The sequence below is a fragment of the Varanus komodoensis genome, unplaced genomic scaffold (genome assembly GCF_004798865.1).
Source record: "Varanus komodoensis strain SLA01 unplaced genomic scaffold, ASM479886v1 scaffold67, whole genome shotgun sequence".
NCBI lineage: Eukaryota > Metazoa > Chordata > Lepidosauria > Squamata > Varanidae > Varanus > Varanus komodoensis.
The window spans coordinates 3,198,823-3,213,694 of NW_025336308.1; the positions used below are offsets into that span (position 1 = coordinate 3,198,823).

General features: G+C 60.0%; 1 protein-coding gene across 1 annotated transcript; it reads right to left on the minus strand.

Moving 5' to 3' along the window:
* Positions 1-3,513: 3,513 nt before the first annotated feature.
* On the minus strand, positions 3,514-7,973 carry DUOXA2 (dual oxidase maturation factor 2). Its single transcript, XM_044450500.1, has 6 exons — positions 7,827-7,973; positions 7,611-7,668; positions 7,050-7,184; positions 5,620-5,833; positions 4,807-5,021; positions 3,514-3,716 (listed from the first exon to the last, which is right to left on the minus strand). The coding sequence occupies exons 1-6, from the start codon at positions 7,971-7,973 to the stop codon at positions 3,514-3,516; spliced, it is 972 nt and encodes a 323-aa protein (XP_044306435.1).
* Between the last annotated feature and the right edge of the window lie 6,899 nt (positions 7,974-14,872).

Genomic DNA, 14,872 nt, shown 5'->3' on the forward strand with positions numbered 1-14,872 from the left:
GCGGCTCTTGCCAGAGGCCTGAACTGCTCGGCTGAAATGAGGCCGCAGCTCCCCGCCCTGGATCCGGGGGTGACCCTCTGGTCCACCTTGCTCAGCAAGTTCTTGCCAGCCCTGCCCGGACATGCTGGAGATTTGGGGAATGCAGCACAGAGGGTGGGCTGCTGAGCGATGCCCCCCCCCCTTGAGCCATGGCCTCCACCCACCTGCAGCTTGGGTCAAACGGGGGAGAGCAAGTCCACGGGTGCCCGTGGCCAAGAGGAAGGGGGCCGTGTGGGGTCACTCCCCAAAGAGCTGCTCCACCCGGCCTGCGTCTTCTCTGAGCTCGGCGGGCCCTGCGCCTCCCGCCGCCTCCTCCGCACACACCCTGTCATTCCAGGGCACTTCATGGGCAAGAAGAGCGTCCCGGGCACTGCTCGGCTGCAGCCCCTCCCCCCGGAAGTGGCGGAGCTCCACCGGACCCCCCAAGCACTCGGCCCGCTTCTCGCAGGGGCCTTGGAGGACGTGAAGGGCCTGCTGTCGAGGCAGCTGCTCAGGAACTTCCTGCAGCAGAGGCTGCTGGAGGAAAACCAGGAAGAGCGTGACCTCAAGGACCAGGTGAGGTGCCTGAAGGTGGTCCCACGGGGCACGGGCAGGCGACTGTCCGCTTCTGCGGGGTTCGTTGATGGGAGGCGAGGGGAGAAAGTGGTCCTGCTCACATTTCGATGCGCAGTTGCCTCACTGCACTGTGAGAGGGAAACTGGAAAGCCAGCAAATGCTCAGCCCCAGGGGAAAGGGACACGGAGAGCTGAGAAGCTCTGGAAGGCTCCATACCCGGAGCAGAAGGGGGCTCACGGGCACCAGCTCGGCAGAACAGCCCATCCCAGGTCCCCAGGGGGACGTGCAGCACAGGTCTGCTGCTTCATAAGTCACCACTGCACCTTTTCCATTTCAGGAAATCCCTTCCTTAATGAAGCTGCTGGCAAAATACGCTTAAAGCGAGCGCGCGGAGGAAGACACCGTGGACCTCTGGGGACAGGGGGTGGGGGAGCTCCCAGAGGCCCTTCCCAGTGGAAAGATCCAGGATGCCAGAACTGGGGTATAAGATATCGAATGTACAAGCATAATCCTAGTCTTGAACCCCTCTCTGAAAAGCCACGTAGATTGTAAAGAGAATCCCTGCTGGTTCCCTGCACTGCGGCTGCTGTGCAGGAGGCACTGTGAATAAATGTCGCCCTTCACACCTGCGGAGTGTCATTTCTGCTCAGGGGGGGCATTTTCACAGGAGATGGGAGAAGAGTGCGCAGAAGGGAGGCGAGGAACCGCAAAGGGACCGGCTGTGGCAGGTCCGGTGATGACGGTCCTTAAGTGCAGCCCATCCTAAGCCGTTAATAGCAGCTGTTGTCAGAGCTAATTGTGGTGCAGAGCTAATTGTGGTGTGGGGAAGTGTGGGCCGACCAGGGGAGTGTGGTGGGGCAGGGCAGGGCCAAGCAAGGCAACTGCGGGCAGCCCTAAGCGCCTCTCGTCTGGGGCAGCTCTGCCATGCACCCCTCCAGCCCTGAAAGCTGGAGTGCTGCAGCCCCGATGGCAGCCCAGTCCCCCCCCCCGCCCCCAGCCACGATTCAAGAGTGCAAATGCAAGGCAGCTCCTGCCCGTGTGCCTGCTGTGAGAAACCTTTTATCGCCGCCACAGGCTTCACGTGTGGGACCCCTGGTGTTCCCCTGGGGCATCCCGGCTGCTTCGATGTGACCGTCATGCTTCTCCTTGTAGAGCCCGGATCTTTCGAGCATCCGGATGCTGCCCATCTCAGCCCCGTTTCGAGGGGAGCGTTAGCCAGGGCTGACTTGGCATGAAACGCAGCTGCAGCTCTAGACCCGCTCCCCGTGCTGAGAATCATTATGAACTGGCCAGAGAGTTTTGGCCACTGGGTGGCACAGAAATGGAATGAATGAATGAATGAGGTCGAGAAAGTCTGAGGAACATTCCAGAAGAAGTGAGTGTCAGCAAGGCTGGCCTGCTCTCTCCTTCCAGGCTGCTTGTGCAACCGCAGCCACGGCACGCGATGTGAGTACGGAGAACACAGAACTCTGTGCCTGGGAAAGCCCCCGGAGGCTGCATCCCAACGGAGATGCAAAGGAGATGCAAAGGAGGAGAGGGGTGGGGCCCACATGCCTGCAGAGTTTCGCTGAAAGCTCCAGGGCCAGTAAGTCATCCATCTTTCAGCATGTCAGCCTTTTGGAGTAGTGCAAGAGCCCCCAGTGGCCAGCAGTTACGGAAGAGTCAGTGGAGCCGGGAAAAATCCCCCGGGGAAGCCCAGGGGCCAGATCTGCCCTGGTACAATGGCTGGATTTCACCTCTGGTTCTGCAGCCCTGAGCCAGGATCGTGGCATGATGGGTGCAGTACCCAAAGTCCTGCTGACCCAGCTTGAAAAATTGGTCATGCTTGCACTGGGAAGGTCCCTCCTAGACAAAGATCCTCCCATCAGCCAGTGGAGCATTGCTTGATGCCTCCGCACTGGTAAAGACCGCAGGGTCCTGCCCTGTGCCAGGCTGCCTACCCCAGACACACTGACAGACACTGCGGAGACCACTTAGAATTTTATTCACAAGTCTTGTGCCCACGGTGGCCGGTACCAGACACAGAGATGCAGCCTGTGACCAGAGCACGCCCAGCTCTGAAAGGTAATTTGCCAGGCCACGTCCCCGTGGCTCCTGCATTGTCCCACAAGTGTCCCACTAAAGGAAGAGCATCCCCTCACCGAGATGTGGGAGGGCCGCCCAGGCACCGCTGCGTCCAGCCATCCATCTTTCGGGAGGTTTAAGGGCCCATTCCCACACTCCGCTTGGTGGATCGGGTCCCGAAGTGCAAAGAGGGAGTGGAACAGGACAGCTGTCCTTGCGAAGGCAGAGAGAAAAACGCTCTCAAAAGAGCGACTGTGCAACCCACGACTCCAGAGCAGGGGCCTCCAGACACTGAGGGTGGTCTCCTGGCCCTCGGAGCACCCTTGAACTTGAATTCCCACCATGCGGAGCGGGTCCCCAAAGGCTGGAGTACGACGGACGTCGCTCGGCACAACGGCGGCCTCACGGCAGCCAGCTGCCCAACTCCTGCCGGGTGGAGCCACAAGGCTCTTGCCGCTCAGCGCGGCGTTTTGGCTCAGACGAGCACAGGCTTCTTCTGGGATGAACTTGCCGGCAGAACGCCTGGCTCTCTCACACAGGCTCACAGTCGGGGCAGCCCTTACCAGCAGAGTGCCCCGGATGGTACCGCCAGCCTGACGGGCCCAGTTAAAGTGGCAGGACCAGCTGCGCCTTCCTCCGCCAGCCCTTCTTGGCGGGGTGGCCAGGGCCTTTGGAGAAGCGCTTGATGGTTGCTCCCGAGGCAACGAGGAGGAGGCTGAGCTGCAGCTGCAGAGGCCCCGATCCGCAGGGGCCTGCCAGGGTCAGTGCAAAGAGCAGCGTCGCGGCTCCCCGGGGAAAATCGGTCAGCGGCTGTGCCAAAGAGCAGCCCCCTCGAGTCCTGGGCCAGGCGGTGCTCTAGCTGTTCGTGATGGTCAGCTTGAAGCTGGGCTGGGCAGCAGCCCTCTGCAGGTGCGGGAAATAGGGGTTGACGTACGCCTCCCCCAGCGGGGCGTCCTCGTCCTCTTCATCCTCGCACAGGTCGAAGAAGGCCTTCAGGAGGTGCGGGCAGGCGTGGTGCAGCACGATCACCACTGCCCCGATCAGGAAGCAGAGCAGCCCTGGAAGAGCGAGGCGGGCGCTGAGCAACCCGCGCGGACGAGCCCACCGCTCGTCCCCCACGCAGGGGACGCACGTTGGCCAGCCGGGCCAAAGCCGTGCCGCCGGACCTCAACGCCAGGCGGCTCACGTGTCCCGGGGCACTTGGCCCGAGGGGTTCCTCCAGTATCGCCAGGAGTCCGGGGGTGGCCAGGCTCGCCCAATCGTGGGGCCTTCTAGTACCCACCGAGGAAGAAGAGGGCTTGCAGGAGAGAATGGCCTACCCCACAGGGTTGTTGTGTGGATAAAGGGAGAACAAGCTATGCCCCTGGGAAGCCTTTTCAGAAATGTTGGAAAACTCCGCTGTTCCCCCGCCAGGTCCCGCAGCAGTGCTGACCCTTTCACAACCCGGGGGGCAGAATTCACTTCAGAAGGGCTCACGGAGGTGCCTTTCAGGTACAGGCCAATAAGGCAGAGCCAAAGGTGGAAGTGGTGGCGCAAACGAGGAAAAAAACCAGGATATTGAAGGCTGGTGGGTTGTTGAATAAATTGATATACTGCTGTGCCAATCATATCCAGAAGGATCTCTGAGTGGTTAAACCCCTTATCATTTTTCACTAAATTTTAGAAGCATGATAAGCTTCCAGAATGTTTGCAAGGCACCTGTCATGGGTTGGACAAAGGGGCCGGGCCAGGAAAAGGGACGGGGCCGCCCAGGGATCCCTGGTGGCCTGACTGGGAGGCACGGCAAGCCATCTTTGGCCCACAGGCCTGCGGTCAGCACCCCGTCTCACCAGAATTTTATTTATTTATCAATTTATATCCTGCCTTTTTCCTACAAAGGGCTCAAGGCAGCTGACATCCTTCTCCTCCTCCATCTTATCCCCACAACAACAACCCTGTGAGGTAGGCTGGGCTGAGCATCTGTGACTGGCCCAGTTCACCCAGTGGGCTCCATGGCCGAGTGGGGACTCGAACCCAGGTCGCCTGAGTCCCAGTCCCGTGCTCTTCACCACGACCCCACACTGGGAATCAGAGAGGGCTTCTGCGAAGAGGCTGCCTTCTCCTCCACCGCTCCTAAAAAGCCAGGTGGGCACGCACCGAAATCCTCACCTGTGGCAAGGGTAAGCCAGAAGGAGGGGCCGTAGGCCAGCTGAAGGGAGGTGGGGCCAAACTGGATGGCACACATGGGAACGTTCCTCCCGGTGGCGAAGGACAGCAGGCCGAAGATCATGAAGGCCCCTGTGACGATGATCATGTAGCCTCCGTAAACCGGGACCGGCATGGAGAAGAGCACGTTGGCGATGAGCCACGCACAGAAGGCGACCCTGCAGGGAGACAGGGCACCGCTACCGCCTGGCTCGGGGTGGAGCCCACGCTGCCCCTTCCGAAGGTCCCCACTTCCGTCCCTGCCATCCCTTGCTGAAAAGGCCAGGGGCAAGTGATGGGAAAGACCACCCCCTGCTGCCCAGGACTAGGCGAACCCTTGGCTTGATCCAGCGGGACTCTTCTGGGGTTCTTCAGCAATGACCAAGAATGCTGGGAGTTGTACTCCAAAACATCTGGAGGGCACCAGGATGGGGAAGGCCACCCTCAGCTCTTTTCCACTCCTGTTTGGCATCAGTTGAGACCGTTCCTAAAGGGGAGGGTTGTCTGACCATGCAGCAGACCACCTTGGGAGACGGTGGGCTTGCCTTCAGTAGAGGCATTCAAAACACAGACTGAGCAGCCATCTGCCGGGGATGCTGTTGTGAGATTCCTGCACTGCATCGAGCAAGCTGCCCTCCAAGACCCCTTCCAGTTCTGTGGTCCTACACTCCCCATGTGAGCTGAGTCTCTCACAGGCCCCAGATGTTGTCTCAAGGATCTCGGGCTTCCCTGTCTCCACTGGAGGGTCCCACCCGCAAGCCCACAGGGCCCACTCACCACAAGGTAGCAGAGGCGTAGTGGCCCGCCATTCTGTAGAGGACGCTTAAGCCGCAGGGACTGTGCTCGGTGAACTTCTCCGCCACGTAGAGGATGGGGTTGGGAAGGCCCCGCTCCAAGCCTTCCTCAAACTCATGTTCATAGTCAGCCCCAGACCACCAGGAAAATTGCTCATTGTAGTTAATGGTTTCATTGAGCTGAACCATGGGTTTTCCTGGGGATCCAAGGTAGAGTGCGATTTAGGAAAAGGAAAGAAATGGAGAGGTACCCAAAGCAAATGTAAAACAAGGACCCTTATCTACACTTCTGCCGTGACGCTATTAGGTTTTCAAGCTGGTTTGTTTCAAGCAAGCCATAGTTAACATTAAACATGGTTTGCTAGAAAGGAAGAAATGACAAACCACAGTGACAGGTGACACGAAAGCTTCCCAGCCCCAGAGAGGGAAGGGGAAAGAAGCGTGTTCTGGCTCATGCGCGGCACCCAAGCAGCCACCTCATGGCCCCCCAGATGCTGCGGCCGCCACTGCCACCTGCCCCGCCTGGTGGGAGCCATGGGACAAAGCATCCACTGCTGAGGTCCAAACCCTTTCGGCTTGGTGGGCACATCTGGAGCTCTGAGAGAGTCATGGGGGGGGGGCATTCTCTCAAAGTGTTTCATAAAAGGGCTCCCCCAGAGGAGCAAGACCAAACTCTCCCGGCGGGGGGGGGGGACTTGTGGAGACATAAAGGGAAGCCTTTCAGTGCACGGCAAGGGTGGGGTCAGAACTCCAAATCAAAAAACCACTCTTTGGACCCACCCAGTTAAAGATCACCCGAGACTGGTGCATTCCAGTCTCCCAGCTAAGCATAAAGAAATACATTTTAATAAATGACATTGAAACCAGAAGAAACAAGGATTCTGGGAGTTGTATCTGCTGGCACCACGTTGGGTAACCTGGATCTGGGGGGCGGGGGGCGTGTCCTGACCTTTAAAAGACAAAACAACTCTTTTACGTTCAGATCAACCACGCTTCTGAACCAGACTGAAGGGGACACCGGAGGGCACCCCTAACCCTGCAGAAAGTCAGTCTCCCCGTTAAAACTTGCTGTCATTTTGAAAGTCTTACAAATAAAATAGCAACCAAAGGGGCAAGGATCCAGGGGAGCCGTGTGTGGACACGCAGGATCCTGCTGACACCCGGAGTCGCCACTTGACCTGAAGCGGGGTGGGGAGAACACAGGCGGGCCCTTCAGGGGACCTGCAGTGGGCCCCAGTCCCCTCAAGTGGGCTGACGGGTGTGCGGGGGGGGGGGGAGACAGCCAGGAGTGACCTGGGAGGCCGCTCCCGGGTGCCCTGGCGAGAGACACGTTGCCCATTCATGGCTCGGCAGGACGTCCTGCTGTCGCGTGAAGCACCCCCCACGCACCCCCCTTTGGCACGGAGGACTCACCGAGCAGCGTGACGTTGATGCCGGCCAGGCCGACGTGCAGGCCGACGTCCGCACGCACCACGGCGGCGCTGAAGGACTTGTAGGGGGTGCTGGCCGTCACTCGCCCGCTCTCCCAGTCGGAGGTGAAGTGAACCGCTGCGGGAGACGGGGGGGGGGGGTGGTCCGTGAGTGTCGGCAGGAGCGGTTTGCCAGGTCTCCACCGTGGCAGCCCTAATCCAGGGTCAGTTTGCCCCTCCCGGGGTTGACAGGAGGGACTGTCAGTGGGGCCCCTCATCCATTGCAGCCGTTCTTTTGAGCGTTCTAGGAACTCTCCAGGGAACTGACTGGCGCGCCCCAGAGGTTCTCTGCCCTGGAGCTGCCCCTGGCCGCTGGGACGCGCACCCACTCGCTGCAATCGCAAGACTGGCAGGTGGGAATTCGCCCTCCGGGACGCCGCGCTGCCCGCAAGCGGCTGGGGAAGGCGCCTGGCAGAGCCAGCCCAGCGACTGGGGGCCCGGGGGGGGGGGCCCTCCGCCCGTGCAAACGGGCCTTGTCGGAGGGGGGGCTGGCTGGGGGACTTACCCACGATGACGGCTCCGACGAAAAGGCTCGCGGTGACCCGGAACAGCCAGTACAGCCGCTGTGGACACAAGGGGGACGGGGGGCTTCGTCACGCGCTTGCCGGCGGGGCGCGCAAGGCCTCGCAGCGGCGGAGGGTCTCCGCCCCGCTGCTGTCGCGCACCCACGGCGGCTTCGCGGCAGGGTCTGCCCTGGGCAGGAGTCGCGGCGGCTACTCACAGCTCTTCCGCGGATGCCGGGCAGGATGAGGAGGAAGCTCGCCGCCAGGACGAGGAAGACGACGATGACGATGACGAGGCTGACATCGAAGCCGGCCGGCTTGCGCGGCTGCGGGTAGAACGGGAAGCTGCCGTCGGAGAAGGTCATCCTGCGGCGGGGTCTCTGGAGGGAGGGAGGGAGGGAGACGAGGCCGGCGGCGGCTGCGGCAGATGCTCCAGGAGGGAAGCAGCGCCCCCCACCTGCGGAGCCCCCCCCCCGGGGAGGTGGGCATGGGGGGGAGACCTCCCTCCCACTTAGTCTTGCCCCAGCCTGGGGGTGGACGGGAGCTGCAGCCCTGCACCCACCCGGGAAGGCAGACCAGCCTGGGACGGCTGGGAGGCACGCGAGGAGGCGCCCGGAGCTCCAGCGCCCGCGGCCCCCCCAGCGCGGCTCCCACATCCGAGCCCCGGGAGCGCCGCTTGCCGAACACCCCCAGACAGAGCCCCGAAACTTTTCTGGTGGAGCCCTGAGGTCTGCGATGCAGGAAAACGGATCTTTCCGCCTGGGCTCGCCGAGCATCTCCCACAAGGGGGGACGGGGGACGAGGGGCTTTCAGACTTCCAGGCTGAGGGTGGTGCCAGGTGGTGCCAGGTGATCCCCCCCCCCCCGTTTTCCCCCGGGGGGCCCGGGGGAAAGGGGATCGGGAAGCGCGCGTCTCTCGCTTCCTCCATCAGAGGATCGCCTCCCGCCGCGCACGGCTCTGATTCAGACTGACGCACCCGAGTGGAAGCGGGCGCAGGTGCCTGGCTGGCCGCCTGCCTGGACGGAGCCTCGCCCCCCCTCCGGAAGGGGCCTTCGGCGAGGGGCAGCCGTGGCTCCCAAAGGCAGAGCGCCCCTCCTCGCCCCTAAATCTCCCCGCTAACGCCCCAAGGGGAAGGGGCACTCTTCGCACGCTCTGAGGCACGCCGCTCTGGGTCTGTCTCCGGGCGCTTGACGGGACCAGGCGAGATCACGGGGCTCGTCTGGGGGAACTGAAGCGCAGCCGGCGCCGGGCGGAGACTCACCTGCGGGATCCGCAGCGCTGTCCAGCCCGAGCTGGGCGCATCGGCGAGGGCGCAGGCCTTATATGCCCGCGGAGGGTCGCGGGCAGGTGCCATGCAAATGAGGGCGCCGCGGCCCCGCCCCCGCCCCCGCCCGGGCCCTTCCACCTGGCCGGCCGCGACGGGGCGGGCGGCATTCCGGCCACACGCCGCCGCGGCTCTCGGACGCAGCGCCAGGTGCGCAGGTGAGCGGCAGGTGCGGACAGGTGAGGCCGCTCGCGAGGGGAGCCGCCGGCGGGGGCGGGGGCGTCCGTCGCGCTTCGCCCGGGGAAGGAGGGCCAGGCTGGGCGCGGGGGAGGCCAGGCAGGCCGCGGGGGGCGAGCGCGGAGCCGCCGGGCTCGGCCCCGGCCCCGGCCTCTCCGCAGCAGCGGCAGGCGAGGCGCCGCCCCGCTCCCTTCTGCGCGCCCAACGCGAGCGGCGCTTCGCCGCCTTGCGCATTGCTGCGCATCCGGATCGCGCGGGGTGCTGGAGGGGCGCCGGCCTGGCCCTCCGGGGCGCCGGGGCCCCTTCTGCCTTCCGCGCAACCTCTGCGCGGATCCCCCGAGCTCGCGCACGGGCGCCCGCGGCCAGCGCAGCACCGGCCCGGTTCCCTCCCGGGACATCGCTCCACTGAGGGTTGTGCAGCCACCCCGCCTTCTTCGCGGCATTTGGGGGGCGGTCTAGACTGGGTCTTCCACTAGGAACCCCCCAGGCTTTTCCTGACTCGTCTGTCCTTTTTCTCCCCGCACAAAACCTGCCAAAGAGCACCGCGGGGCAGGGCGGGGGGCGGGGGCAGAGCAGCCACGGGTCGCCTTTGGAGCGGTGGATTTAACCTGAACCCCTTTAGAAAGTCTGGACAGTTGCCCCCATCAGCCTCTTCCATGCTGGCTGGGGCTGATGGGAGCTGCAGTCCAAAACACCGGGAGAGCAATAGGTCGAGGAGGGCAATGTCGCTGAGCTAGTAGGACCGGCTGTTCCACACCTGAAGGAAATTCCTGTGTCAGCTGCCAGCGGCAGAGGCGCATGCTTTGCGCTGCCACAGTTCCCACACCGGCTGTGGGGAGTCTGCCAAAGGACGGGGCAGCTGGAGAAGCGCCTCCCCGGCTGATCCCTGTCGCACATCTCGCTGCAGGAGCCCCCTCTGGCTGGCTGGCTGGCTGGCTGGCTGGCTGGCTGGCTGGCGCTCGCTCGCTCTCGCTCTCGCTCTCGCTCTCTCTGTCTTCAAGTATTTATTTATATGTTTATGCTGACTTGGCCTGTGCAGAATTTTGTTTGAGGGGGGATCTGCTTTCTCTGCACAAGAGTTAACGGGGCAGAGGTCTTTTCCCCCCAAAGAGCAATGCTGGAGAAATAGCCCACTGCAAAAGTAGGATTTCCACGCCAGTCCTTGGCTGCAGCAAAGGGCAGCCACCTGGCACTGCATGCGCCCCCCCCCCCCGCCAAGGGGGCGAGAACCGGGCAGCACATCCTGCTGGGGTGACGGCCTCCCGGACAGGGTCAGCGGTGCCCGTGGCACTCCTGGCAGAGCGGGGAAGGGCCTGCAGAGCCACTGCTAATCCAGGTAGGGTGCCTGGAGGGGGGCTGAATGCCCCCTCCCCTTTCGCCACTGGCCCCACCGACTGTGGCCCTTGGTCCCTTCCTCTGCAGGCGTCCCAGGCAGGCAGCGCTGGATTCACCTGGAAAGCCACTTGGTCCAGCTCCCTGCTGCTCTCCCCAAAACGCTTCCCTGCAGGAGCATTTGGCGCTCGGACTCAGCACTGCTCCCCAGTTCTGGGGCAGATGAGGGCAGTGAAGCCATAAGGTTTCCTGGGCCTTTTGGATAAAGGGTTTGTTTTGTTTTGCTTTTTTTGAGGGGGCAGCATGAGCAGCACCTTGCAGCTTTCCCGACAGAGCCTGAGCACAGGGGGCAGCCCTCCCACCCCACATCTGGCTGCCCCAGGGGTCCTCATTGCAGCCTTCCCATTGGGCAAGGAGCTAGTCTGGTGCTGCTTTTGCGAGCCAGAAGCCCCTGAGGGCGGAATGCAGAGACTTCTCAAGACGGATCTGGGTCTTGTGCAGGAAACAGCCCTGGGGGCTGCTGGCTTCACCGCACGCGTCTAACCCTAGAGAGCAGTCCCAGGGCGTCTAACGGGACTGGCAGGTGTGTTTAGGGTTGCCCTCGAGCGCGTCTGGCGCCGCAGCGATGGGGCCGAACAGCAAGAAGTGGAGCACTTGCCGGGAACTAGCATTATCTGTCAGTTCCCGCCAAGAGGGTTTGGGTGGAAAATCCAGATTTCATCATGCCCGGAAGACCAGCATTGCAGCCCCACAATCCCGGAAGCCTCCGTGGCGAGGGATTTCCGTGACTGACAACCCCATTAAACTGAATTCGCAATCGGACATATTAACTGAGAAGGAATGTTCCGAATTTGTACATTTGTGTGTGCATGTGTGTTTGTTTCAACATTGGTAAATGCGCACACGCCTCTGAATGACTCATGCCTAGTGGTTATTCCGAGGCGTATTTATCCAGCACAAATATCCTGTCTTGTGCTTTCCCCTATCTACACCCTTTGAGAGTCTTTTGTAAAGAAGTGTTCTCAAGAGCAAAGGCTGGTTCGTTTCACGGAAGAGTCGCTTCATACAGAGGAGGGCGATGAGCCCCTCATCTCTCTTCCTCATCATTTTCAACCTGCAGAGGAGGAGGAGAAGCAAGGCCGCCTCCAGGAAGGGACTCCATGCAGGCCAGGAATGCACTGAGGTCCAACTGGGAAATGGAACGGAGTATCTTGGCATCTCCGCTCTGGCTGGCTGGCTGGCTGGCAACCTGGGCCGGGGTCGGCCATCCTGCAGCATGTTCTGTGGTCCCTCATTTGCGTCAAGCATCCGCGTATTTTAACACGAGAAGGAGAGATGTGTCAGTAGCGTGTGAGTCAACAGATTCCTGCCCCCTTTTGGCTGCACAAGCTGCTGCTTCACTCTGCATCCATTCAGTGGTCTGTGGAGTCTTCTAGCTTAGATGAGGGTGCAGACTGGCTTATTTATCAAATCTGCAGGCTACCCAAGTGGCAAAAGCTTTCAGGTTGGCTTGCAAGCATAAATCCTGAGAAGAACCATACAGTCACCCGTACAAAAATGAGAATATAAAAATATCTGAATATCTAAAGTAAGGGCGGTGTCATCCAGTGAGGCTGCCTGTCAGTCGCTGAATTCAGAAAACTGTGGGCAGTGTACAGAGAGCAGGAGACGGGCAGAGGTGAAGGCCGAGTCCCGCCTCCAAGCTTGGAGCAGGTTTCTGGGGCAGGCGCTGGGGACCCCCATGGCCACTGGGGGGCTCCTCAAGGGCACGCTCTTGTGCATGGTTAGGAAGAAAGAAGGAAGGGTGGCCAGGCAGGCAGGCAGGCAGGCGACAACAACTCCTGTCGTTGCCCAGTTGGCGTGTCTGCCTGGGAAATGCGTGGGGCTGCACGGCTTCTGGGGTGGGAAGAGGGTCTGAACATGCATAGGAAACCTTTAGACAAAAGCAAACAAAAAGGGACACCCTCTAACCATCCCCTTAATTTTTTCACGGCACCACGCCCGTAACCTCTTAAACAGGCCAACAGTAACATTACTAACCAGACAGAACAACAGAGGAAGGATTAAATCTCTGCGGGAATTAAATGTCTGGAGGGAGATTTCTCTTCCTCGTAGTTACCCATGAAATCCCCTCGTTCTGTTGAACTCCGGTCTTCCTGGTTCAGCGCGGTCTTCGGCACAGGGGCCCCTGCAGGACTGCCCTTCCCCTTCCCCTCCTCATCACAACCCAGTTTCTCTGGAACTCATCAAACTGCTCAGCCAAGGAGAATGTTTAGATGCCGCCTTCTCAAAGAGAGACTTGCTCTGAAGGCTTTCCTTGCTTCACTTGGAAGTGGATGGGCGTGTTTAGGTCTCTCCTAGGCCATGCTGCGCTGTGTGTGTGTGTGTGTGTGTGTGTGTGTGTGTGTGAGAGAGAGAGAGAGAGAGAGAGAGAGAGAGAGAGAGAGAGAGAGTGAGTTGCACCCACATACGCTTGCATTGTTAGGGAGAGTAGCTTTTGAACCCCATGCAATGCATCTTTATCGTCCCGCACCGTTGGAGAAATCATAAGTCTCATTCTCGCCTCAAAACAAGAAAGTGAGAGATTTTGCATGCGACTCTCCCTGGCTCATTAACTTGGGGCCAATAAACCAATTAATGAATTGTGGCATGCACCAGGTTTTGTTTCTGCTCTGCGGAATGAGTGATCCGCTAAAACGAGAGCACATTCCCTGAGCAAAGCATTTCTGCTTCCGCTCAGTGCCACGTTGGACGAGTGCTCCTGGGCTAATCACAGACTGATACATTTGCTCCCAATGCCACAAAGGATTAGGTCAAATGCCCTAGTGGCACTGAAGCCAGGGCCGGATTTCCTGGGGCTACTGTTCGTCCCTGCCCAGGCTTGTAACCGGCTGTTGGCTAGGCTAAGGCAGGGAGTGGCACTCCGCGCTGGTAGCCTGGATGGTGTCCACAGGCAGGTGGCTTAGGAAGAGCATCTCTGAGCGAGTGGCCTCTCTAGACATGACTTGGCTCATAATGTTGTCTGGCTAGTAACTTTTCAGACTCCATTTGCAAGGGCCCATGTGCCCCGCTCTCCGAGGGCCTGCACACGGCGTCTCACGCTTGCTGCCCTTCTGGCTTGTCAGGGCCCAGCTGGGCAGGGCTCCTTCCACATCACTTACTGAAAGGGATTCTGACGTCAGGGAACTCTCGCTGTGCATTTCCTCCTGCTTTGGACCTTGAAACTGACACAGCGGCAAGTCAGTAGGTTTCGGCATCATTTCCCCCCTCACCCTGCAGGTCTCTCTGCAATAGGAAGCAGACCAGCGAGGGTGCCCCGTTCAGAGAGGACGAGGGAAAGCCCCGGCCTCCGCCTTACGCCCTCCTCCTTCCTGCTTGGAGAGAGGCCAGCTTTCCTCCTTGGACATTTCCTCCCTCCCTCCCCGCTCCTCATCAATTTGCCTTTTTAAGCTTTCCTTCGCTGCAGAGGGTCCCTGCACAAGGCTTCCAAACTGCCTCTTTGTGGGATTCAGATCCACTCCTTGACTAACTCACATGCTGATGCCGCAGCACAGCAGAACTGCTTCTCGTTCGGGTTCATTCAGCCGTTTCCAGATAATGTTGGACTTTTCTTGGTCTGACAAAAAAGACATGGGAAGGCCGGGAAGCTCCCATGCCATGAGTGCGGAATCGCAAATGCACCATGTGTGATGTTATGTTAGTCGCGAGGTTGGGTCCGACCCATCGCGACCCCATGGACAACAGTCCTCCAGGCCTTCCTGTCCTCCACCATCCCCTGGAGTCCACCTAAGCTCACACCACCTGACCCAGTGGCTCCATCCAGCCTCCTCATCCTCTGCCATCTCCTTCTTAAATCGCCCCCTTTTAATGGAACTTTAGCCCTGCGTTAGGGTTAGGGGTGTGCACCAGGGTAGGGTTAGGGTTAGGAAAACTAGGTGTCCTGGCATGATTCTGACGGTTGGGATGTTTTTAGAATGGGCAGAAAAGTTGAGCTGCGCAGAAAAACCTACTCAAGGAAGGCCTTTTCAAAATTGCCCTCTTTTCAATGGAACTTTACCCCTATATTAGGGTTAGGGTTGTGCACCAGGGTAGGGTTAGGGTTAGGAAAACGAGGTGTCCTGGCATGGTTCTGATGGTTGGAATGTGTTTAGAAGGGGCAGAAAGGATGAGCTGGGCAGAAAAAGCTACTCAAGGAAGGATTTTTCAAAATGACCTCTTTTCAGTGGAACTTTACCCCTGTGTTAGGGTTAGGGGTGTGCACCAGGGTAGGGTTAGGGTTAGGAAAATGGGGTGTCCTGGCATGATTCTGATGGCTGGAATGTGTTTAGAATGGGCAGAAAGGATGAGCTGGGCAGAAAAACCTACTCGAGGAAGGCTTTTTCAAAATCACCCTCTTTTCAATGGAACTTTACCCCTATATTAGGGTTAGGG